The sequence below is a fragment of the Equus caballus genome, chromosome 16 (genome assembly GCF_041296265.1).
Source record: "Equus caballus isolate H_3958 breed thoroughbred chromosome 16, TB-T2T, whole genome shotgun sequence".
In the NCBI taxonomy this organism is placed as follows: Eukaryota; Metazoa; Chordata; class Mammalia; order Perissodactyla; family Equidae; genus Equus; species Equus caballus.
Genome location: NC_091699.1, coordinates 53,467,159 through 53,492,054, shown reverse-complemented (window position 1 = coordinate 53,492,054; position 24,896 = coordinate 53,467,159). Strand labels below are relative to the sequence as shown.

The following is a 24,896-nucleotide window of genomic DNA, read 5'->3' as shown; positions in this document are numbered from 1 at the left end:
GTATGTGGGATGCCTCCACAGCATGGCTGCTGAGTGCAGTAGGTCCACACCGGGGATCCAAACCTGCGAACCTGGGCCACTGAAGCAGAGCATGTGGAACTTTAACCAGTTGGCCACAGGGCTGGCCCCAAGACATCTTATTTAAGATGAACCCAAGATAGTCACAATTATCAAAACTCCTTAAAAATCACCTCCTAGAATGCTCTGGAACATTGTATACCATATATCTTGATGACTGCCTTTGAGATTTAGCTCAACATAGAAGTGGTCTAGTGATTCTAGAACATATTGTACTGCCATTCTTTCGATTTCCCTGAGGTGGCAGGTGGAGTTATAGATTCAATAAAGTTAAGTAAAATAGAGGACAAGAAAATCCAAAATAGAGAGGAAGTGCTGAGGGATGGAATAACACAGAGAGTGGAACAGTTGAGAGTAAGGTCACTATTGAACCAACTAGTAAAATGTCTCTTTTGTGACTTCCTTTTTTATAAAGAGGTTATTTCATAATTGAATGTGTTAGATAATATTTAAGTACATAGCCACCCATAAACATATAAAAGTCATGATTTTTTAAAAAATTAAAACAATAACAACAGCAACAGAACTATTGTACAGAAGGTCTCCTGTCTCCAAGGTCTCCGAGAGATTTAGCAAATATTGTGTGGTAGGCCTGGGATGGGCAAAATGTACCTTGTCCCTGGTGTCACTAGCTAGCTGAAGATTGGTCATAGCTTAATTTCTTGGATATTTATGCTTGAGAGATTGAGGACTACATAGCAAGATGACCCTTTTTGAAAACTCAAACTGATTTTGCTGAAGTTTGAGTCTTTTTAAATTTTGTTGGGTTATTATTATTTCTCAAGAAGTTGATGAATTTGTGCCTGTATTTTAATTTAAAATTTTCACTATCTTATTTAGAACCAACATTTTATTTATTATCTGACTTAGTATGAATTTTTTTAATGAAACCTCTTGCCTTTTGAAACACAAAAGTAAAACCACTGAAATTAAACTAAAGCTATCCCATGAAAATGCGCTCACTTATGTAGTCCAATTGAAAGTACCTTGACATGATAATATGTATCAGAACCAAAATAGTACGGAATATAATATAAAACAAGGATCTGCAAACTGAGGGCCAGATCTGGCCATAGCCTGTTTTTGTACATCTCGAGAGCTAAGAATGTTTTTTACATTTTTAAGAGTTAGAAATTAAAAGATAACCACCAAAAAGAATGTGCAACTGACCAAATGTGACCTGCAAAGACTAAAGGATTTACAGTAGTGGCTGTTTGTAGGAAAAGTTTGCTGAACCCTCATATAAAATAATAATATATGTCCAATTTCTGATGTCCAGACTAGAGATAATCTTTATGTAGATTATGTGAAATAATTAGTCTATTGAATCAAGGAAACAATTTTCAACCAACAATTTATCTTCTTTTTTTTCCACTATCATTCTTTATCTAAATTTGGTAACAACTTGTCTTCATTTTCACTGTCTCTCCCTCCTGGATCTCAGGTTGACCAACAGAAGAAGTGCAAAAATTTGTAATCAGTAGTTTCCCACGCTAAGGCGTGAAATCCTTTGGCCACATGCAATCTTTAGGAGAAGCACAGCATATAAAAGGAGAATTGCTGAAAGGGGACCTGGCAGTGGGGGTGGTTATATGAGGCAAAGCCCTGCTTGCTCCACTTCTCTTCTGTCTTGGTAGTTGAGCAGGAAGGGGCTTAGGAGAGTGTCTTTGAGCAGTTTGAGAACCGTCAGTCTAGAATGATTCAGACTGGATTACTGGCTTCTATGTAATTATCTGTGACTTTGTAGTATCCTAAGTGATTGATTCTCAATTGATGTTCTTCATTTTTACTCTAGGGAAGGAAGGTCTTAGATAAACTGTATGAACTGAAAATACATTTTACAAGTTTAAAAGGACTTACAGGGCCTGAGAAGTTAGCACCAAGGTGTCAAATTGTGAATATTGCAGCAGAAATTTTTCTAAAAAGTGGAAGCCTAGATGGTGCCATTTGGGTATTAAGGGGTAAGTTCTAATATAAGCAAATATAAAATAATTTTGTTGTTACCAATTCTTGTCTATGTAATTACTTACCTTAAGTTGATATTGAATTATGGGTGATAATTTGGTCTAAGCCCTGGTGATCATGTGGGTAGGGAAAGGTGGTGGTTGTGTAAAATGAAAGGAGAAAGTTAATGTAGCTTTAAAGAAGAAATTGTATGAACCTTTGTTGAAAAGCTAGTTCTTACTTTGGCCTAGGCACCATCCTAAATGCTTTACCTGGATTATCTCAATTAATTTTCATAGAAACCCTATGAGTTTGGAATTATTACAGTCTTCATTTCATAGATAAAAACTGTTGTCGGAGACATTAAGCAACTTGCCCAAATGACATAACTAGTACAGAGTAGAAGCCAGATTTAAACCCAGACGGTCCAGCAGAGCTGAGGGAGCTCTATCTGAGCTGCTGCTATCTGAGACGGGGGAATCCTGACTGCACTCTGCATAACCTTGATCTTTGCATGTACAGGCAACTATGACTTCAAACCAAGACAAGTGAAGCTTACTTTCCCCAGTAAGCCAGTCCATCTAGCAGAAATTACAATGAAATTAAGCCAGCAGAAGCAACTAAGTTTGACATGAGGGAAATAAAAGTTTAGAGAGCACAGTAGTAGCACAGCACAGTATCTAACAGTAGCTCTGGCTACTTGGGCCATCAGGCAGATTTTATTTGATAAAATGGGAGAAGAATGAAGAAACCTCAAGAATCGCAGAGTTTTGGTGGCAAGATGGAATATATGCACAAGTGAAGCAAGTACATAACCTTTACACTAACACACAAACACATACTGGCACATGTACATATTCATATAGATATTATATACCTTGTATTTGTGCAATGCGGAGAGTTTATGGAATACGGAAGTGGTGAGTGGAAAAGGTTTTCGTCAACTTAACAAACATAGCCAATGAGGTTTGCTAAGTGGGGAAGAATAACCAAGAACAAAAATAGAAATTAATGAAATGCAAGCCAGAGCTCACAGCTCTGTTAGCAAGAAATGCAGAGGTTAAAATAGTTGATAAAAATGGGCTTGAGTCATCTTAGGATAGGAGACTTCTGCCTAAAGTTTCTGGCAAAACTGGTCTTTCTCAAACTAGAGACTTGGGGAGAGTTTGTTGGAGGGGCGTGGAGTGGTCTCTGGAGATTTAAAATTTTTGCCATTTTGATGTTTCAATTTTGAGATTATCTTTAAAAATTCTTTAAGTTATAAATACAGGATTCTCTTTTGCAGTGACTATTTCAGTTGTGATTCATTTGTATAAGTAAAATTTTATTTCTTCAAAAGAAGGGCTCACAGAAGTATGCTAAGTTCTCCCCAGACGTTTTTGTTCCCTAGCGAGTTCTGCAGTGAACAGCCATTCTCAAGAAAGGAAACACAAATGGCTCAGTCTCACCTGTAATAGGTATAATATGCTTTGCATGAGAGAAACAGGCATTCCTATACCTTGTCTTCAGGGGCTTTTTGGCAAAATATCTGTCAAAATTTAATAATGCATATTTCCTTTCATATTAACTCCATTTCTAGGAATTTCTCCTACAAATGCATTTATATTTATATACAAGAGTATGTGCTATAAGTTATCTGGAACCTTTTTTTTTTTTTATCATCAACAACAATAACAAAGCATTCCAGAGAACTTAAATGTCCATTAATGGAGTACCAATTAATTAAACTGTGTCATAGCCATGATGGAGTAACATGAGGCAGATCTACAGATAGTCATTTGGAATGATCTCCAGGATCTATTGCCAAGTAAAAAAAGGAATGTGTAGAACAGTGTATGCGGTATGCTACCATTTGTATAAAAAACAATAGAATGGAAATATACATATTTGCTTATATGCTCAAAATATTTGTCAAAGGATGCAGAAGAAACTAGTAATAATGGTTGCTTCTAGGAAAAGGACTTGAGTTCTTGGAGTATAGAGATGAGAGGCAGATTAACTTTTTACATATGTTTTTTCTATACTTTTTCCCTTTTAGAAAAATGTGTGTTTATTAACTGCTAAACTTTTTAAAGAATGGGTTGCATACATTATTCATGTTTGAGAAATGCAGAATATTTTACACATTTTCGGTTTAGTGGGTGGCAGACTTTATAGTGAGAAGAAATCGATTGTTTTGGCTTTTCACTTTGACATTTAAAACTCTTTATCAGAACTAGTAACTTGTATCCTGGCAAATGAGCAACAAATTCCTGCCCTGCCTTCTCCCCTTACTAGCATTAAAAAAAGCCATAAACCATAATCGTGGTTTGGAGGCTGAAAAATAAGTGTCTTAACTCTGTAGAATATAAATTTTGTAAAAAGTTATGCTATTTATTGAGAAACTGCCCTTGAACCTTAAATTAGCTTTTATTGCCTTTATATAAGGGATGCATATTCATTATAGAGAAATAGGAAAATGTGGATAAGCAAAACTGATGATAAAAATTCCTTATTTAGTCACCCAGAAATGACTATTATCCACTTCAGTATTACCATACAGACTCTTTTTTGTGCCTTGTGTTTTTTTCAGCGAACAGTCTTTCCATAGACATCTTTCTGTGAAAAGGAATATTTTTCTATAACATCACTTAATGGGCTGCATGGTTTTCCGTCTTATGAATAAATAAATATAAATATATACCTATAAACATAGATACATAGATATAGCCACGAATCTACTTTTCTTCAAGTAGCTTGTTTTCAAATGTCTATAATAATTTTTGTGAGAAAATCCTAGAGAACTATCACATAGGTGTATCTTCTATACAGACATGGTCCTTTTAAGGATCACAGGTGCATCTAACTGTCCAGGTGTTAGTCAACAGTATCATGGTTTTTAGTTATCAGATAGACTGTTATGTTCCACTTTATGCAAACGCTCATCTGGCTAGCCAGTACATTCCATTCCAGGTCTTATCTCTGTAAGTAGAATACAAAAGTACTCTACACCTTCAGAAAGGTTGTACTAATCTTGGTCTTCTTACCAGTGTGTGAAGATGCCTGTTATGAAACACCCTTGCCAACATCAAATATTATTATTTTTCTTATCTCTTTGCTAGTTTGATAGGGCAAAAGTGATATTCACTGCTTTACGTTGCATTTAATTGCTTATTAGAAAATTTAACTACTTTATTTTCCATTTGTACTTAATCTTTTGTGAATTACCAGTTCACATTCTTTGTCTGTTTTCAAATTTTAACATTTCTGTTCATTATTGTTTAACGGTAATATGAGTATTCGCGTATACCAAGCATTGTGCTAAGTGTGTTACTTGTCTCATCTCATTTAATCAACACCAACCCTATGAGGTAGGTGATGATATCCCAAGATGAGGACACTGAGGTTCAGAGAAGATCACAAAGCAAATAAGTATGGGATGAAAATTTCATTCCAGGTCTGTCTGATTACAAAGTCCATATTTGTAAGCCCTACACCAGTACTATTACTTCTCTAGTCTTTCCCTAAATGGACTTTATAAAATTGCAACTAAAGCCGAACCACAAACCACACAAACAGATCTGGGTCTAAGCTGATCTGCCACCTGAGCAAAATGGTGATTCTGACCTTCTTTTCCTAAATCTAAGACCGTGGTTCTCAAACTTGACCATCAGCATACTCTGGAAGGCTTGTTAAAACACTCATTGGTTGGCCCACCCCTAGATTTTCTGATTCATTAAGTCTGAGATGGGTCCTGAGAATCGGCATTTCTCACAAGTTCTCAGATGTTGCTAATTATGTTGCTGGTCTGGGGCCCTCACTTTGAAGACCACTGCCCCACGGCAATGACTTCTCACACCTCACCTATGTCCCTAAGCCACACTTCCTCAAGTCACTCCCCTAGTTTGTTAACCACTGCTATAAGCATTACCGTTTTTATTATGGATTATTTATGGATTTTCTTCATTTAACTGTCTTGGCACCTTCCAAGGAAGAAAATGGCTGGAGGGGTTTTTTTTAAATTTTTTTTCTAGTTTTAAGATATAATTAACATACAGCATTGTATAAGTTTAAAATACACAGCATAATGACTTCACATATATATTGTAAAATTAGTGCGACAGTAAGTTTAGTTAACATCCATCATCTTGTATAAAATACAAAAAAAAGAAAAATGTTTTTTCCCTTGTGATGAGAATTCTAGGATCCACTCTCTTAACAACTTTCAGATGTACCATCCAGCAGTGTTAACTATAGTCACCATGCTGTACATTGCATCCCCAGTACTTATTTATCTTACAACTGGCAGTTTGTACCTTTTGACCACCACCATCCAATTCCCCCACCCTCAGATCTCACCTCTGCTAACCACAAATCTGATCTCTTTTTCTATGAGTTTGGTTGTTTTTTTTTTTAATTCCACATAGAAGTGAGATCATACAGTATTTGTCTTTCTCTGTCTGACTTATTTCACTTAGTATAATGCTCACAGGGTCCATCCATGTTGTCACAGGCTGGAGTATTTGAAAGCATGCATGTGTGGATGTGTTTTGTTCTGTTTCCTTTTTTAGAAAAGTGTTAACTTTTTTGTAGTAGGAAATTTAACGTGAAGTTAGCTCGAATATCTGGACCAGTGACTGACACTACAGTACTAATATAAGCATATAAACAATTTTAATATTTAAGAAAAACTGTATTATCTTCATTTTCAATCAGTGGATGGCTCTCCTTAGCACAGTGTTGTGTTAGGCTAGGTCATCTTCAGCCTGTTTTAATACCAGTTTCACTTATATTTACTTATCTAGGCATGGCCACTCTTTAGGTCATTAATATCTCTTTTCCAAATAATTTTCAGCAAATATGAGCACTGGTCTTTTTCACTGATGAGATATTGGATTTTTGTTAATTTATTCTCTGTACTTTTCTGTTTAGATTGCATTTTTAATAGTGATCATTTATGTTTTTTAGAAAAAAATTATTTTAAAAGTAAATCAACAATTTAGCCTTATCCTAAGCAATAATATCTGTGAAATCACAGGTTTGATGTGGTTTTTATATTTAATGTGATCTTTATATTTTTATATTTTTATAATACACAAATTATTAAACTTATGATGTAACATCTAAAATGAGTTCAGGTACCATCAATGATGTATATATCACACTTAGGAAATATTGCACTGTAAATTATGCCCCTTTATAACAGTTTTACATATTACAGATATTAGTCCTTGATCTGTTGGGTATTTGCATATTTTTTCTCAGTTTTTCATTTTCCTTTAACTTAGGATTTTTTCCCATTTTTATTTTCTTCTTTTGCCCAACTGACATTTCTTTCTATTTAACATAAACTCTTTTGTAAATCTTTAGTAATTTTTGTTTTTATCATGCTATAGGTAGTTCTTAGCTATCTCAAAATTACATAATCACCCATTTGTTCAAGTTTTCAGATTCATTGTTCTTTTTAAATTTTGATGTGAGGTGGCAGCCTGATTTTATTTATTTCCCCAAAATGTTGTCCCAACTCATCCTTTACTCACTTATTTGAAATGCCACTTTTATCATATGTTAGAACCTTGTATCTGCTTGGGTCTGCTTCTGTACTTGTCTTCTCTCCCAGGGATCTCTGATTCTGTCCTAGCACCATACCATTTTAGTTAATGTAACTTTAGAATATGTGATAATATGTATCCCTTTAGGCAAGACCACCGTCACTCTTCCTTTCCAGACTATTTTTGCTATTCTCAAGTGTTTATTCTTTTGGATAAATTTTAGAATTATTGAGTCAGGTTTTAATGCAGTTCTGTAAGAAATTTGATTGAGATTATATTGTACACATTACAGGGAGAACAGATATCTTTAGAAATTCCTCCCTCACGCTATTCACTGTGGTAATGGATAGTTATTTGATGGTGTCACTGACTAGCCTGGAGATTCATTGCACACTGTCTTAATAGTCTTTATATTCTCAGTGCCTACATTCAAAATCTTGCCTGAGTAATGACTGAATATGCATATGTTGGAAGGTAAGTGTATAAAGAATGGCTATTACAGAAAATGTGCTTGCCTTTTGACTCAGATTTTTAGGCAAATGGAAAATATTCCCCAACTGTGAACAGGGAAAAATATGAGGATTAATACAATAAGAACTTTTATTGCCATAAAACTAGTATTAAGTACACTAGTAAACTGGTTTTTATTCCTAAGAATTTAATTCTCATGAGAGTTCGTATAAAATTTTCATGAAAGTATTTATGTTGATAGAATTGTGAACTGATTGGATTAGTTAAAAGCTATTAATCTCAAATGACTTCCCAATTATCAGTTTCAGTTAGCTTTGGTACATAAAATAACCAGCTTAAATTTTTTAATGTAGCTACACAGTTTGGTAAGATTTCAGAATGAATCTCCTAAAATAGCATATTTTCTTTCAAAACATACAACCGTTGTTCTACTTTAACAGTAAGGAATGAATACTAAAGAACAATGCAAGTTTTATGAGAAAGGGCTGCATAGTCTACTTTTTTATAAGTGTGGTATATCCACCAGATAGATGATTAACAAAAAATAATAGAACTTATTTGATCAAAGTAAAATTCACTTTATAAGGAATGGTGATTGAGAAGTTTTACTTTTTGTGGAAATTATGTTTAACAGATGATTTATGTAGTCTTTCAAGATATTAAGTTCATTTCAATTTCTCTATATAGCAAAATTTAAGCAATTTAGGAGTAAATTAATGAATATAATCTGTCTAAATGAGTTAATATTCGTAAAGTACTAATATTTGTAAAATATTGCTTAGCACCTAGTATAAATCAATTCAGTCAATCAATCAATCAGGCTCTAGTAATGTAAAAACAAGCTCCTGTTTTAAAGTTATGTACTGGATAGTTAAGGCTTTATTTTGGCACTGTGTGTACTTGAATTATCAAATATTTTCTTTAATGCTTTTTGTATTCACTGTGCTGAGAAGGCCACAAAAGGAAAAAATGACATGACTCCTGCACTTAGTCCAGTTGAAAAAGAACACGGAAATGATTTGAGTGTTTTATATAGCAGTGTTTCATTATGTGTCTCATTGTGTATGATGATTAAGGGAAGAAGGTAAATGATAAAACGTTGACATTTGTCACATTTTAGCACCTCAGTGTTCTGTACTACAGTCTCCTATTGTTTTTCTCAGTGTGAAAATCAGGGCAAAAAATTAAGGAACTTCAGCATTATACGTAATATTCTCCCTTTTTTAAGCCGTGTGTTGGGTACATAGAGTTCATTTTATTTTATGCTTTTATAACTTACATATGTTGTATATTCTTATGTACATATCAAATATTTTATAATAAAAAATGTTTTTAAAATAGGTAGAAATTGGGAGGAAAAGCTGCTTTACAAGAATACCAAAACAAATTAAATTATGTATTCTTTATTATAAAATTGAACTTGTCCACACAAATATTTTACATTATAACAAATATACATTATAATTGAACATTCTTGTCATATAAAGAGGAACATTAACTTCAGAATTAAGTGACTGGTTAATACACTTAGAAAAATGAATTAATTTAAAAAATAGGTGTAATAAAGTGGTCATTAGTTTGCATCTTCTTAGGATGATGATCATTACTATGTAAGTTTCTAATAAATTTGAGCCATGGTTATCTTTTCTGAGTACACATACCTAAGTTTTGCCACTTTCCAAAACATATTTAAAAACGTTAGTTGTAATTATACTCTTAAGTGTAATTTTCATAGTGTAAATAAAGTATTAGTACTTTTTTCTTTTTGGAAGAGTCAGAATGGATAATCAATACACCACTGTGGCCTTGTGATAGACTGGATGTACTCAATCGACATAATCTGCTCTGTACAATTGCACATGAAATCTTAGCCAAGAGCCTTTACAGACAGACATTTGAAGTTTTGCAAAATCTACCAGGTTTTCAAAATTCTCAAGGTATGTTTTTTAAAAGTCTAGCTTAATTATCTGTGTTGCCCATCTGGTATTTAACTGTTAATAAGACACAGTTCGCCACCTGTTTAAGTTGAGCGTTATATTCAGCGTGTTTTTGTAATGAAGTTATTTTCTGTAAAAGGTGTCTCTGCAAATTGAATTTGCTTCCCTGATGGTTTAAAAAAATCCAGAGATGCTTATCTTTTAGGTTGTTCGTCAGCAGTTCCTAACAGAAGCATTTTCATCATTTCCCTTTCCCTACCTCTGTCATCAGCAAATAATATAAGTGCCCCAGCAAGCTTCATATCTTAAGGGAAGTCATTGCATTGGAACAATGAAGAATACTTTTTCTTTTATCAATTAAGTATATAACTTAGTTTCCATTACCTTGGAGCATACAATAAACATGGAATAAATGGAGGAAATTAAGCAGATGACAAGTTCAAAGAAAGAGCATTCTAATGTGGGCAATGGTAGGGAGTGCTCTGAATGCTAAAGCTCAAGTCGTATATGGACAGGAAGAGGGAATCTGTGTTAAGGAAACATGAACAAAGGCTTTAGGTCAGAAATGAGCTGAGTAGTGGGTTCAGAGTGATGGGTCAACATTTAATGATAACGTTAACCTAAGGGCCTCCCCTCAGTGCTTTATCAATCATGGTGTTTTAGGAAAGTTTCTCTGGAGGTAATGTTTGTGGAAGAGACTAAAGGAAAAGAGATTAATTTCCTGGTAAGGCCTGGACCACTAAAATATTTAAAGTGATAAAATATCACTAATGTGATAAAAACCTAGAGTCTAAATCCTAGATCAAACTGACTGAATGTAGGAAATAAAAGACTTGGGAATGTCCAAGCTGACTTCACTTTCTTCTAAGTGAAGAATAGAAATACCCAGTAAAGGATTTTTTTCTTTAACTTTGAGAGCGAATATTTATGAGGGGATGATTTATAATTGGTCATGGGACATACAAGTCTGAGGTTTTAACTGTAGCTAGAATGCAAACAACTGTGCAGTCATTCCTCTGAGACACTGAGATGTAGTCACCTGTGGGGAATCATAGAGGTGTTAATGCAACCTCTGAAATCATTATCAAGCTTCCTTTCATACTCTTCATTACAAAGTAAATCAACTGTTTTGCTTTTGCTGAATGCCTTTTTGTTTGTTACTTAGAGAATATGTAAGATAATTGCATTTTAGTGACTGTGACTCCTGTAGAGGGTAGGAAAGTGCCAAGGGGAGCAGAGGGAAAAGGAAAGTAGTAAGAGAAGTTTGAGAGACTAAGATCAATTTCATTATCTAAATTATTTTTTCTTTTCAGAAACTGTGGAGGTCTCACAGTATAGCCTTCTTTTTAATAAACTTCTAGATGCCTGTATAGAGAGCAACAGTCTTGGTATGTCATCCTCTGTAGCAGAATTCATGATTTCAAAGAGCATCCCCATTGACTTTTCCTTTCTTAGAAGATTGATTACGTCTTTAGGAAGGAGTTGTTTATGGCTCAAAGCCAGAGCCCACTACAAAAGTAAGTTACATTTTAAAATTTTAAATTTGATATTTTACATTTGACTTTGATTTTCTAACCCTAAATTGTTATATAATATTTACGACCAGGCGTTTAACTATCTAAAAAGAGCAGTTGATATACATTCAAAGATAGTGGTATAAACAGTTTTGTGCTCTTTTGAAACCTTATTTCTCTTGTTTCTAATTACTATATCTTTATTTCTTGGTACATAAGCATGTCTACTGGAGGGTGCACAAAGGATATAAAAACAGAATTTGAACCAGTTTGGCATATCTTATAAATATCTAAGAGTACAACAATTGGGTATAATGACGTTTAAGGACTATTTACATATTTTATTTATCCCTGCTATATGCCTGATCTTTATAACTTAGAATATTTTGTAGCAGGCTACAGAGGAAGTACAGAGGCTGCCGTCACAGTGAACATGATACATAGCTGTTTTCACATGGCTCCTGGTAATAGACCTTTGTAATCTGTTTACAGGTGTTTCTCTCTAACCAGTGAGTCTGGAAAATTAATGCTTTCTTTTGCCCCAACCACCTCGCAGTTTTTTTAATTAGAAAGTAATTCTGTATAGAATCCAGAGCTAGAAAACAATTCTTTTCTGTCTTCCTGCAGTAATTTGTCTTAAATTTCTATTTCTACCACTATCATATATGTAACAAATATTTGAATGCCTACTGTCTGTCACCACTGAGCCAGATGAGTCAAACATCCCAGCTACCCCAACCAACACAAAAAACTCTCTAAACATGGAAGTGTTTTTCACATTACCAGCTGTGATCAGTTTAGCAGGTGGGAACTTTTTTTACCCCAATGAAATGGGAAAGAAAATATTAACGTGCATTACAAATAGTTAAGTATTATTTGATAAAATTATTTCAATTACATATACATATATGTGTACTGGGTCATTACGTAAAATTATTTCTTATTGTAGGTTACAATTAAAAGAAGTTTTGAAAGAATTTTTTTTAAAAAGGATGATCAGAAATTTAGAGGAAAGGTAGAATTATTTGTTCATAACACCTCATTTCAATTTTGTGGTTATGTTTCAACTCCTTATACTATTTCCCTGCTAGAAATCCATACACAAAGTATATATGTACTATTTGCTATAACTTCTTGATTTTAGTGTATAGAATCAATGTTACTGGAGTTGTTTTTCAAAGAACTGTGCAGTTTGAGGAAAATGCCATCAGAAGGTGTTTGTACGCCACAGGAACAAAGTACAAACTTGGAAACATTTAAATTAGATTTCTATGAATCTTTCTACTTTTTAGTTGGAAATAAAATTTTATATTAAAGCAACTAAACTTAATCATTTATTTTAAAAATTATTAACACCTGTATTGATACATAATTCAAATCCCACACAGTTCATCCATTTAACATGTACAATTCAGTGGTTTCAGTATATTTACAAAGTTGTGCAACCATCACCACAATCAATTTAGAACATTTTCATCATACCCAAAAGAAACCCCATACCTAGTAGCAGTCACTCCCCATCCCCCCACGTTCTTCCAGCCCTCATAATAATTTCTTTTTAAAGATTTTTTTAGCAGTGTGTTAAAGTAATTAATGCCTAGGTACAATTCAGTACCTTTCTTATTAGCACTTTCCCTCTTATCTAAACACATCTATGCCTAATTTCATACGCAGTGAAACTTCTGGGACTTAGGCAAGTGAAGTGTTATGGTAAAGAGTATTTTTGGGTTTTTTTAAATGTACCTGAATTATCAAATGAAATGAGTTATTTATAGTCACTGATCAGTCTTCAAAACATCTCATTTTCTGACAATGTTGACATTTAAAATATCATTGGAACTCTCTTTAGATTTATCTTCACACAAAATTAACACTTGCTAGAAAAGCGTTTTAATGCCTTATAATCACCTCTAGTAGTACTTGATTCTGGGCTTGCAGCTAATTTTTCATCAAGGCACTGGTTAAGGCTGTGCTGCCAATGCCTTTGTTTTGCTTTTGTAAAAGATATTTTTTACAGTTTCATTGAGATAATTTCACATACCATAAAATTCACCCATTTAAAGTGTACAGTGCATTAGTTTTCATTATATTCACAGAGTCGCACAGCCATCACCACAATTTAAATTATGGAACATCTTCAGCACTTCCAGAAAGAGATACCCTAAACATATTAGCATTCATTCCCTACTCCCTGGATGTCTTGCCTGACCCAGCTCCAGCAACAACTAATCTACTCTCTGTTTCTATGGATTTGCCTGTCCTGGGCATTTCACATAAATGGAATCATTCAATATGTAATTTTTTGTGACTGGCCTCTTACTTAGCATAATGTTTTCAGGGTTCATCCAGTTGTAGCATGTAACAGTACTTTATTCCTTTTTATTGCTGAATAATATTCCGTTATATGGAATTTGTTTATCCATCCATCAGCTGATGGACATTTGAGTTGTTTCCACTTTCTGGCTATTATGAGTATCACTGCTGAAAATATTCACATACAAGTTTTTGTGTGAACATGTATTTTCTTTTCTCTTGGGAGCAGAATTGCTGGCTCATATGGTAAATCTGTATTTACCATTTTGAGGAACTGCCAGTCTGTCTTCCAAAGAAGCTGCACCATTTTATATTTATATTCCTACCAGCCATGTATGGGATCTCTAATTTCTTCCCATCCTCACCAACACTTGTTACTATGTTTTTTTATTTTAGCCTTCCTATTACATGTAAAGTGATACCTCATTGTGGTTTTGATTTGCCTGCTCCTAATGATGTTGAGCATCTTTTCATATGCTTATTCATCATTGTATATCCTCGGTGGAAAAAATCCTTTAGCCGTTTTTTTTCTTTGCATATTTTTAACTGGTTTTTTTAATTTGTGACTTGTAAGAGTGTGTATATGCATATATATATACACTCATATGTACATATACACATAATATACATATACATACATATACACTCTGGATACAAGTCCCGTGTCAGATATATGATTTCAAATATTTTTTTCCCATTCTGTGAGTTGTTGCTCACTTTCTTGATGGTTTTGCTTTCCTTTTGTTCCCAAATTAATGAGAAGGAAATTGTCCAGGGACAGTAAAGTGGCCTTCCTGATGCTCGTGATTTTCTCTCTCTAGTCCTAAAAATACAGCTTTTCTCTCAGAGCTGAAAAGTCAGGAAGGGAAATGTTATTTCCTTGTTATTAGTGTGTCTTTTCATTACTTTCCACCCATAAAACCAAATGGGAGTATTTTTATTTTCAGGTTTAATTTTAGGAGGAAAAAGTAATGTTAGTAAATTTCTATTCAATTTCTTATTTTTTGTTTTCCTCTTCTGGTCAGAAAAGTAAAACAAGAATGCATGTAAATTGTACCTACCAATAGCTAGGAAAGTGAATAAGGATAGTTGGTTAGTCCTGGAAGTGACCTAGGGAGGTGGGACTACTTAGTGGTTAAGAATCTGAAATCTGGAGTGAGAGGTCCAGGGTGCTTACCCAAAGCCCCTCATCTGTAATGTGGGAGTCACTGTACCTAATTTCAGAGGTAGTAAATTTCAGGTCCCAAGCACAGGTACCTGGCTCGTAGTAGATCCTCAAAGATTGGCCATCGTCATCCACATTAGAAAGATTTCTTGAAGAAACCTAACAAAACATTTTAAACACATTTTACATACAGATTTAAATTGATTTCAGTAAAATATAGCAATATAATATTGCCTGTGTACAATTTGGATGTCCTAGGACTTAAGGGGATTTCCCTATTTATCACTTGTAATGAACACCTAAACAGTTTAAAAGTTAAATCTTTTCTTTTGAAAAGTAAAAATCTTAGAACATGAATTGGTGAGTATAGCTTCAACACACTGAGCACCTACACAATGGAAATGTTTGTTATTCATTTTTATATCTAGTGCTTAGCTGAATTGCCAGACATATAGTAGGAACTGTAAATGTTTATTGCACAAACTACAAATAAATGCACTCAAATATACTATAACAACTATGTGATACAAAGTAAAATCCTCAAATTATAATTTCTATTTTCTTTTCTATGTTTTGGATTCATAATTCAGCATAGGCAATAATTATAAATATATGTAGTTGCTTTTAGACAAGATCCCATTAAAACAAAACCCAAGTAGCTATTCTGTTTTTTAGTTATTCTGAAATTACAGTATGTTGACTATGGCTTGAACTAAATGGGCAGTTGCCAAGATAATGCCTTAGAAGTCATTTTTCAGAGTTTGTAAAATATATTTCTCACTTTATAGTTAATGTTTCAAAAGCATTTTACAAAGAATAATTTCAACTGTACTAGGATAACCTCACTACCATTTAATTTGCATAATAAGTCTTCTAATGTGAAGAATTCTTCTGTAATATAAGTAATTATCACCTGTGGATATTTTGGACATCTAGGTTTTCACCTATTGCAGTTTTAGTAAAGTTTGACCTCTTATTTGATTTTCAGGTGCTCTTTCATTGGGTTGCTACCGACCATTGGAGGGAAATTTATACCGAAAACTTCTACTGATTCCTTCTTATTTCTCTGAGATTGAAATGCTTTTAGCTATTGAAATCTTCCTGGTATCTAATGCTAGTAGTATTCAGGGTCCTGGAACTTCTACACAGATGCTGCAGATAGTTTTGAAAAGGTAGGTTGATACAACTTCTAACTGCATCCTGAAAGCAGATCATGGCACCCTACACCTGCCGTAGGACATAACTATTTTATATTTTTATATCTGTGTTTATATATATGTTCTTATGCATTTATATTTATATCTCATGTATGTGTGTATTTAAAATCTTTGGTAACATTTAAATTGAGAAAGGATTTAACCTGTTGGAGACTTAAAACCAAACAAGTTAGTAGCATTCAGTAAAAACTTTAATAACTTCAAAGATGCTGTTGGATGTTCAAGGAGATGGATCCTCTTTAGGTATCAATCTGTTTTGTGTACTGATAGTTTTTAGATAGGTACCTAAAAGTTATTTATCTTTTTGGTCAACACAAAAGATCTAAGAACCAGGTCTAAAAGAGAAATATGTGATAGTTTATTAGATTCAGTCAAGAATCCTATTGAAAATAAAGCCATCAGCCTAGTTTCTATATTTTAAAATGTTATAAATGCATAAATATTATAGTGTAGCTGTTAGACCAGAGTGGCATCCCTTCAGATAATTTTGTTCAAAATCCCAGAATGTAGGCTTATACCACTCCAATTTCTTGTCAGCCTTATCCAGGAAACTTGTAATATAAGAATCCCATGGGACTCCCATTTTAAAGTTTCTTGACAAAAACTTTGCTTCAGTTTACTGGTGTTACAAACCAGATCCTCAGACTGAATATTCTGTCAGTTATCTATTACTGTGTATAAATTATCCCAAAACTTAGTGGCTTAAAACAGCAAACATTATTTTAGTTTCTGTGGGTCAGGAATTTGGGGGTATCTTAGCAGGATGGTTCTGGCTCAGGTCTCTCACTTTGTTGGAGTCAGAATGTGGTCAGGAGCTGGATTCACCTACCTGATGGGGACTGGAGGATCCATTTCCTAGGTGGCTCACTCACATGCCTGTTGGCAGGAAGCCTCAGTTCCTCACCATATGGGCCTTTCCATAGGTTCCTTGAGTGTCTTCATGACATGACAGGTAACTTCTCGGAGTGAGTGATCCAAGAGAGAAAAAGCAAGGAGGAAGCTACAGTGCCTTTTATGACCTTTATCAAGAACTGTGAAAGCTGAGATTTTACCCTATTTGCAGACTACAAGTCAGCCTGCCACAGTCTCATGGATCCTAGTAAGACTCCTGGGTGGGAGACAGATGACTTAATTACTTATGGTACGCCAAGCAGCATGACTATCTGCATATTTGTATCTCTTCCTCTTGCTTCCAAGTCCCACAGATGGGCCCAGATGGACACCTGCACATGCAGTGGGTTCTGTTACAAGAGGAATCCTGAATCCAAATCTTTTTTTCTTTTTGAGGAAGATTAGCCCTGAGCTAACCACTGCCAGTCCTTTTTGCCGAGGAAGACTGGCCCTGAGCTAACATCCGTGCCCATCTTCCTCTTACTTTATACATGGGACACCTACCACAGCATGGCGTGCCAAGTGGTGCCATGTCCACACCCGGGATCCAAACTGGCGAACCCCGGGCCACCGAGAAGCGGAATGTGCACACTTAACCGCTGACCACCGGGCCGACCCCACCCAAATCTCTGATAATGGCTAATAAGCACGCCTGCCCCTTTGCTACGGGAAACTCTATCTCCATCTTGTAAGGCTGTAAGCAAACCCCTTTACTCCAGAAGGAGAAACTATCTTTGTGTTCCACGTTGTTCACTATATAAACATCCTTGAAATCCAGAACAAGGGGTTCAGTGTCTCAGCTCTCAAAACTTCCAGAAATGCAAGAGACCCATGGAGAACTATCATCTAACAACCTAGTGTCCAAAGTCACACACTGTCATTTCTGCTTTATTCTATTTGTGATAAATGAGTCATTTAATCTAGCCCATACTTAAGGCAAGGAGAATTAGGAAATAATCTTAGGTCCACCTTGTTTTTTAAACCCACTAAAATTACCCTTTTTTGTTATAGCTCAGTTCTTTTCTGAGGGCTTCCTTATTTACCACTGTGCACTACAGTGGCATGAGGCATTTGGGCTCCCCATCATCCTAATGAGGGTCTGGTTTTCTCAGTTTTCCATGCTCCACACGTAAGCAGCCTCTTTATTCATTGTTGAATTTGGGGGGTATTTGTGACCCCAGTGCATAACTGGTGACGTGCCTAGATCTTTGATTTTGTCCAAGCCAATATTATTTTCTCTATTATCATCATACTGAGCCCTGCCTTGTTACATTAACCTCTATGAGAGAGAATTCTACTCATCTTTAGAGTTTCAAAAACTTCACATAGTTAACATATGTCCAGTCTACCAGATTCCAGGCACCAATTCCCTAAGCCAGAATGTACTAGAAGGTGCCTGACCAATCTTTCCTCTCTGTGACCACTGGTTCCTGTTCCAAGTGGAAGTCCTCACTCCCACCACTCTGTGGACCCAACAGTAGTGTTAATGCAGGTAGGCTCATTCTTGGGCCCTGCTGCTGGACCATACAGGTGCCAAGAGTAGGATGCAGTGAACACAAATGAAAAGTGATGCTTAATAGAACAGCCACATTTCTATTTTAAATACTTCCCACTCCCTATCCCATAGGAAAAACGGCCATGAGGTATGAATTTTGTACATTGGAAACTAGTACAAAAATTGTTAGAAAAGTAAACTGTAGCACTTAGTGAAGTACCTTATATCAGGACTGAAGAAAATAACTGGAAATTTAATAAAGGCATATAGCTACAATTTCCATTACCAGATATTAGCTACATGTTAAATATATGCTTATAATTAAAAATATCCAATATCAAAGTAAAACGTGAATGTTAGTAACTCCAAACTTCACTAAATTCAGTATTCTTTAATGCATTATAATGAATAATTACACAGTTATTAACTTTGAAAATACAAAGATAGAGGTTATTAACTGTGTTCTAGATCAGTGTTTTTCAGACTGTGATTCATAGTCCATTTGTGTGGTGAAATCAGTTTAGGGGTTACAATCACATTATTAAAAAATGAAAGACAGAAAATAGAGTACATTTCATAAGGGTTAGTCTTGTTTTGTGAAACTTTTATTTCAGTTTTTATTTGAGAGCGTATACTGGGTCACAATATGAAATGTCTGTGTGTCATGGTCAAAAAAGTTTGCAAGCCACTGTTAGAAGAATATAGTAAAAAGACTTTGACGCTTAGGACCAATAAATGTAAATGACTGTCTTTTGAAGAAACTATATAGCTTCTTTTCAGTTTCTGACTTTGTGAGGTGTTCACTTTGTAGATGTGAAGAAAACAAATCTCGGAGCAAGGATGATTATCAAGCTGCAGTAGAAAGATTAATTATGGCTGCTCGTATATCAGATCCAAAGCTTTTCATTAAGCATATGACCGTCAATGTTAATAAGGAACAGGTTTACAGTTTGGAACAGTGTTCTGCCCTGAAATGGTTGAAAGAGAATATGAAGTGGGCTGGAAAGGTTTGGCTTTTCAGTAACCATTAGTTCATTAATAAAGGATTTTTTTTAAGTTCAAGTAATCATTGTTGAAAATAAAAGGCAATAAAAATAAAGACAGTTTTCACTATACTCAGCTTTTGTCCTTTACTGATTTATGGTAAATAGTTTTCAAACACTCTTTCAAGAAAATTTTGATTGATGTATACAATTTATACTGGTTTTACTCACACTGAAAAGTCATTTTTCAAATTACTTTTTACTTCTCTTTAATTTAGGTAACCCTAAGTTTTAGTAAATCCCTATGTATTCTGAAATCCAAACAATGAAAAATGACAAACCAAATATTGTGCAGCATTTAAGAGGAAGACATAAAAGGGAAAATAAGCAAGCAGGTAACTGGAGTTTTCAGAAAAACCTTTAGTGGTATGAAATAGGTTTAGTGTATACTCAGTCCAGTCTCTATTCTACATCTGTAATCTGGAATAGTAAAATAATATTGAAAAATGACTCAAACACTAAAGTTGCAGAGTACCTTCTGAGTTATACCAAAAAAATTTAAATTACCCTCTGAATAGTTTTCCTTTAGTGTATTTTAGAATACAGTATGTATTTTGAAAATTTGTAACTTATGTATATTATATCAGGTGTAACTAAAGAAAACACTATTTTAAACAAATTTACCAGAACTTAAATATCCAAAGATGTTCCTTTCAAACAACCTTAGGAAGTTCAAAGTCTTTTTCTGAGGTCATCTTCAGAATCTGTAGCACAGTCATTCTCCAAGGTGGTTGTCCTCATTCCTTAATTTGATACTTTAAACTATAATTTAAAATCGTTTAGAGAAAAAAGTCTGAAAAAAGTGAGTAATAAAAGATTGAGTCGTGACAAGAGGGACTGAAAGTATTTCTTAAAGGAATCCCCAAAATATGGTAATGGCAGCATCACTGGAATAAGTCTATAACCTCACAAGACTAAAAAAGGTAAATCCTAGCACTTAGCAAACTGCCTTACTATGATAAAATGCGGACTGAATACTATCAGGAATGGGATAAAGGAAGCGAGGCGGGAGACGTCAAGAAAGATGCCCAGTTCTCTGGTATGAGCAAACTGGATGACTGTAACTGCCATCACTTAAATGCGGCACCTAGGAACTCAGTTAGGTTTGGAGATTACTACCATCAGTTTGAAGTGCCTTTGAGGACAAGTGGAGAATGGTCAGTAGGCAGTTATCAATTAGCCTGTTCTATAAGTGGTGCCTGAAACCCGAAGAAAGGAATTAGAGGAGACTCTTTAGATGCTCGTGGCAAGAATGCATTTGAAAGGATGAAGATGCGAGAATTTATGATAAACTTTTAGGAAAAATGGGATTGGAAGGAATGGATCATAAGTGACCAGATTGTTTCTAATGAGAAGAGCCTTTAGGACTGGAACAAATGGAGGTAATTTTTTTGCCTCAGTCAACGATGCCAAAAGTTAGAAAAGGGAAAAGAGCAGTTACTTATTTGCCTAATTTCATCTGTAGCAGTTTCTACGAGTAATCAATGTTACAGGAACGAAATAAAGCTAATAGTAAAAAACTCAAGCTGATAGTGGAGAATATTTAAGGTTTGAAAATAGCCAGATATTGAAGGGGCCAAAGTCGAAAAAAAAAAGCAAACTGGATAAGAGAAATTTCTAAAAATCAGCTATATTTATGTAAGGAAAACCAAAGGACATACTTCAATAAAACCTTTAAAATATGTAGTTCTCAACGGAGAGTCTTGCTGAGGCCTGAGCTCTGCGGGCGGATCCGCTGAGCCAGCCTCGCCCCCTCCCAGGGGGCTGGGGGGTCCCAGACCGCGGAGAGGGGGAGGCGTGGGGCGGCCGGGCGCATGCGCGCGTCCTCCAGCCGCCCTCGCTCCTCGTCCTCCAGCTCCAGGATCCAGCGCGTGCTCAGTCGCCCTTCGTTCCCCGCCCTCCCTCCTGACCCGCGGGCCAGGCCCCGCCACCTGCGGCCCAGTCCTTTTCCGACTACCTCCGGCCTACTCCTTTCTATCTTGGAGTGCTCATTCGCGCCTCCTAAAGCTCTCAGCGGAGAGCGCGGAGCCCCTCCGGCCGGGCGGTAAGGAGGCAGAGGGGCCGGGGCTTCAAAGCTGCGGGGAAGGCGGGGCGATCACCTGGGCGCTGACGTCAGCGCGGGCAGAGTCCCGCCAAGGCTTTTAACCCGCGGCTCTGCCGCGCGCAGGCGCTCCAGGGAGGAAGGCCTGGCACGCTTCAGCCAATGAGCCGGTCCCGGTGCCCGTACCCGCCTAGAGCGACCCGCCGCGGGAGGCGCCGGATGGACGAATGGAGCAGTGCCCGCCGGGCTGAGATTTCAGGGCTGGGGGCTCAGAGAGCACTGCGGGTAGGAGCCTGTCCGCAAGCGGGTCGAGCGCGGGCGGGACCGCCGGGCCCTGTGGCGCGCGCTCGTCTGCTGGGCCGGCGCCCCGGTGCGCATGCGCCCCCGCACAGCCGAGCGCGCCCCCGCACAGCCCTGCGGGAGGAGTGGCGGTCCTCCCTCCCTGTCCTGGGTGGGAGGTGGAACAAGTCGGAAGAAGCCCTCGAGGCGGACCCTTGCCAGAACTGTAAGAAGCAGGTGGGGAGGGGCTCCCGTTGTGCCTTCAGGCCGGTCGGGGCGGAAAGAGGAGTCGGGGCGGGCAGCGCGCGGAGTCACCTTAGCGCGACGTGCTAACTTTTGAACTGAAGCGCTGCCAGGGGCCGGGAGGATCCGCTTCGCATCTGTTCTAACTTGAGAGGAGAAACCGAAGACGGTTTAGGTTGTGTTGTTTCCGACTATAATAGCTCCCCGAAGTCTGACTTATCATAGACAATTGTTATGATTCAAATCTCATAGCAAAAGATTTAGAAAAGGAAGCTAAAGAATCTAGCTGTTTCGCTCTAGCTGTAATTTAATTTATCTAATAGGACTTCCTGCTTTTGCTTTTTCTTTGCCTTTTTCCTTTCCCTAAGAAGTATTCAACTGAAAAGAAATGAAAAATTGCCTGCTTTTATCCCTCCCTGATGGAACAAACTGCTTTTTAAATCCTTACAAGATAGTTACTAAGAGAAGTCACATTTTAAATCAGAGTAGCCTGAGGATATTAACCTTGTTAAAATAAGTTACTTCCAAATAGAAATTGTGCCAAATGGCCAAAGATCAATCCTAGGACCTCTATTTGGCAAATACTGTTTCTGTATCTATCAAAAGTAATTTAAACGAAACAGTTTTTCTTAAATAACCCATAATTTGGTTTTTCCACCAATTTAGATATCTCTATCAAATTTGATTTGAAACTTCACGGAAGACTTAATGCCTCACTTAGCACATAATTTAGGTTAAAATCGGAAATTTTCATTTTATGAAATAGAAGCTAACATCACTATTAAATGGATTACAGCACCCACTTACAATGGTTTGTAAATGAATTGTGTCCTTTCGTATCTTCCACCCTCCATCCAAAGAGGACACCATCTCCTTGGAAAAGACCTTCCAGAGCCCCCTATTCTAACTGTAGCACCTGGGAGTTTCCCATAATACTCTCCATGGCTGTATTATTTCCTTTACTGCATTGTTTGGTAGTTATCTACCTGTGTCTGGTTTTCCACTCCCTCCCTCTCTCCTAGACTGTAAGTTTTTGGAGAAATGAATTGTCTTAATGTTTTTCTATTCCCAATATTTTGCATAGAGCTTGGCACTTAAGTGCTTGATAAATACCTGTTGATGAACTGGGTGAATCAAGAACCTGGAATGCCTCCTGAGTCTGATAAGACAGTATAACCTTTTTAGTTATCTTGTCGCATAACCAGAGGCCTTTTCTCAATGGGAGGGGAGGGAGCTACCTTCAATATGTACAAGAACCACTCGTGTAAGAATTTGTCTGAAGACAGGAACCCTCCAGTTGACCTGGGTGCCGCAGGCTTTCACACTGTTTCTCACTAGCAAATGAGAGCACCCTATTCTCCTCTGAAGCAGTTTAATTTGTATGTTAAAAGCATTTTTTTTAATTTTTAAGAATATATGTCACATGTTCATTGTAAATTAACTAGGAAATAAGTAAAGAATTAAAGCACTTAATATTCTACCACTTAGAGATAGCCAGTTAAAGATTGCATATGTATCTCCTTCTAGTCTTTGCAAGCATTCAGCCTTGTATCTGTGCTCTCTTAAGTAAGTCTAGATTATTCCTGTTACTTCATGAGGAAGTTTAGTGAGAATTCAGTCCATCACAGGTAGCATTGAACCTTTAAATAGTCCAAATGGTTCTTTTTTTTCTCACTATATCTCCATTTGGTCCCAGAAATATTCAAATTAGTAGGAATATTTCCTAGATACGTGTATTTGTCTCAACAAAATATCAAGGTAAATAAAAGGTCAAATAAAATCACTTTTTTAAACATTTAAATGAATACCTATAAACACAGTCTGTATCCCAGAGACTTTTGCCACACGATTCAATGAGAAAATAAAGTGAGGAATGCATTGTTGTTTGAAAATGCACTTTCTTTAAAACGTAATTCCTAATCTTTCTTTAAAATACGTTTCCATCATTCTATTAATGGCATTTATGCTTCATTACATATATTAACTGCATCATGAAAAATTTTTTTTAGGCATTTTCATTGCTTAAGATTTGACAGAATAGGACCTTAGCCCTGAAGTGGTTTGTTTTGAGAGAATATGCTGCTCAGCAGTTCTCTGTAAGAATGGAATAATGGAGAGGAGAAAGCTCAGAGCTTGCTAAGTAAAGGGAAAAAGAATTTTTTACCTGGTGATTATTGTGTGAATAATGTGGCGTTTCAAGACAATAAAGGACTGCTCGTAGGATTTTTTAAATCACTATCTCAGTTGACATGGAGACCATAATGTAATTGAATGTCTTGCTAAAATCTAAATTATTGGAAAAGTTCATGTGATTCAAATCTTCCCCCCCTTTTATTTGCTTAACTTTTTTAAAAAATAAACTTTATTTTTTAGAGAGATTTTAGGTTCACAGCAAAATTGATCAAAGTACAGAGAGTTCCTGTGTAGCTCCTGCCCCCCTACACACACAGCCTTCCACACCTGAGTGGCACATTTGTTACAGTCAGTGAACTGATGTTGACACACCATTATCACCCAAAGTCCATAGTTTACATTAGGGGTCACTCTTGGTGGTGTACATTCCATGAGTTTGGACAAATGTGTAATGCCATATACCCACATTATAGCATCATACAGAGTAGTTTCACTGCCCCTAAACGTCCTCTGTGCTCCGCCCATTCATCCCTCCCTCCCTCCCCGCTAACGTCTGACAACCACTGATCCTTTTACTGTCTCCATAGTTTTGCCTTTTCCA

At 36.3% G+C, this 24,896-nt stretch overlaps 2 protein-coding genes across 11 annotated transcripts in view; both read left to right on the top strand.

The window, feature by feature from the left end:
- Positions 1–19,671, top strand: part of TOPAZ1 (testis and ovary specific TOPAZ 1) — an 80,537-nt gene extending 60,866 nt beyond the window's left edge. For both annotated transcript variants that reach the window (XM_023620622.2, XM_023620620.2), the window contains 5 exons: positions 1,874–2,039; positions 9,797–9,961; positions 11,275–11,478; positions 15,942–16,125; positions 19,368–19,671. In XM_023620622.2, coding sequence (XP_023476390.2) covers positions 1,874–2,039; positions 9,797–9,961; positions 11,275–11,478; positions 15,942–16,125; positions 19,368–19,587 — 939 coding nt within the window. In that variant the 3' untranslated portion in view covers positions 19,588–19,671. The remainder of the gene's footprint in view (positions 1–1,873; positions 2,040–9,796; positions 9,962–11,274; positions 11,479–15,941; positions 16,126–19,367) is intronic.
- A 1,746-nt stretch (positions 19,672–21,417) lies between these two features.
- TCAIM (T cell activation inhibitor, mitochondrial) overlaps positions 21,418–24,896 on the top strand; it is a 44,632-nt gene continuing 41,153 nt past the window's right edge. The window contains exon 1 of one of the 9 annotated variants that reach the window (XM_005600780.4): positions 21,418–21,643. Coding sequence is in view for 2 of the 9 variants with exons in the window: in XM_001501325.7 (XP_001501375.2) it covers positions 21,803–22,145 (343 nt within the window). In the remaining 7 variants the exon portion in view is untranslated. Of the gene's footprint in view, positions 22,338–24,896 lie in introns of all 9 variants that reach the window. The other 8 variants (XM_005600778.4, XM_070237887.1, XR_011426942.1 and 5 more) reach the window with 8 other exon arrangements.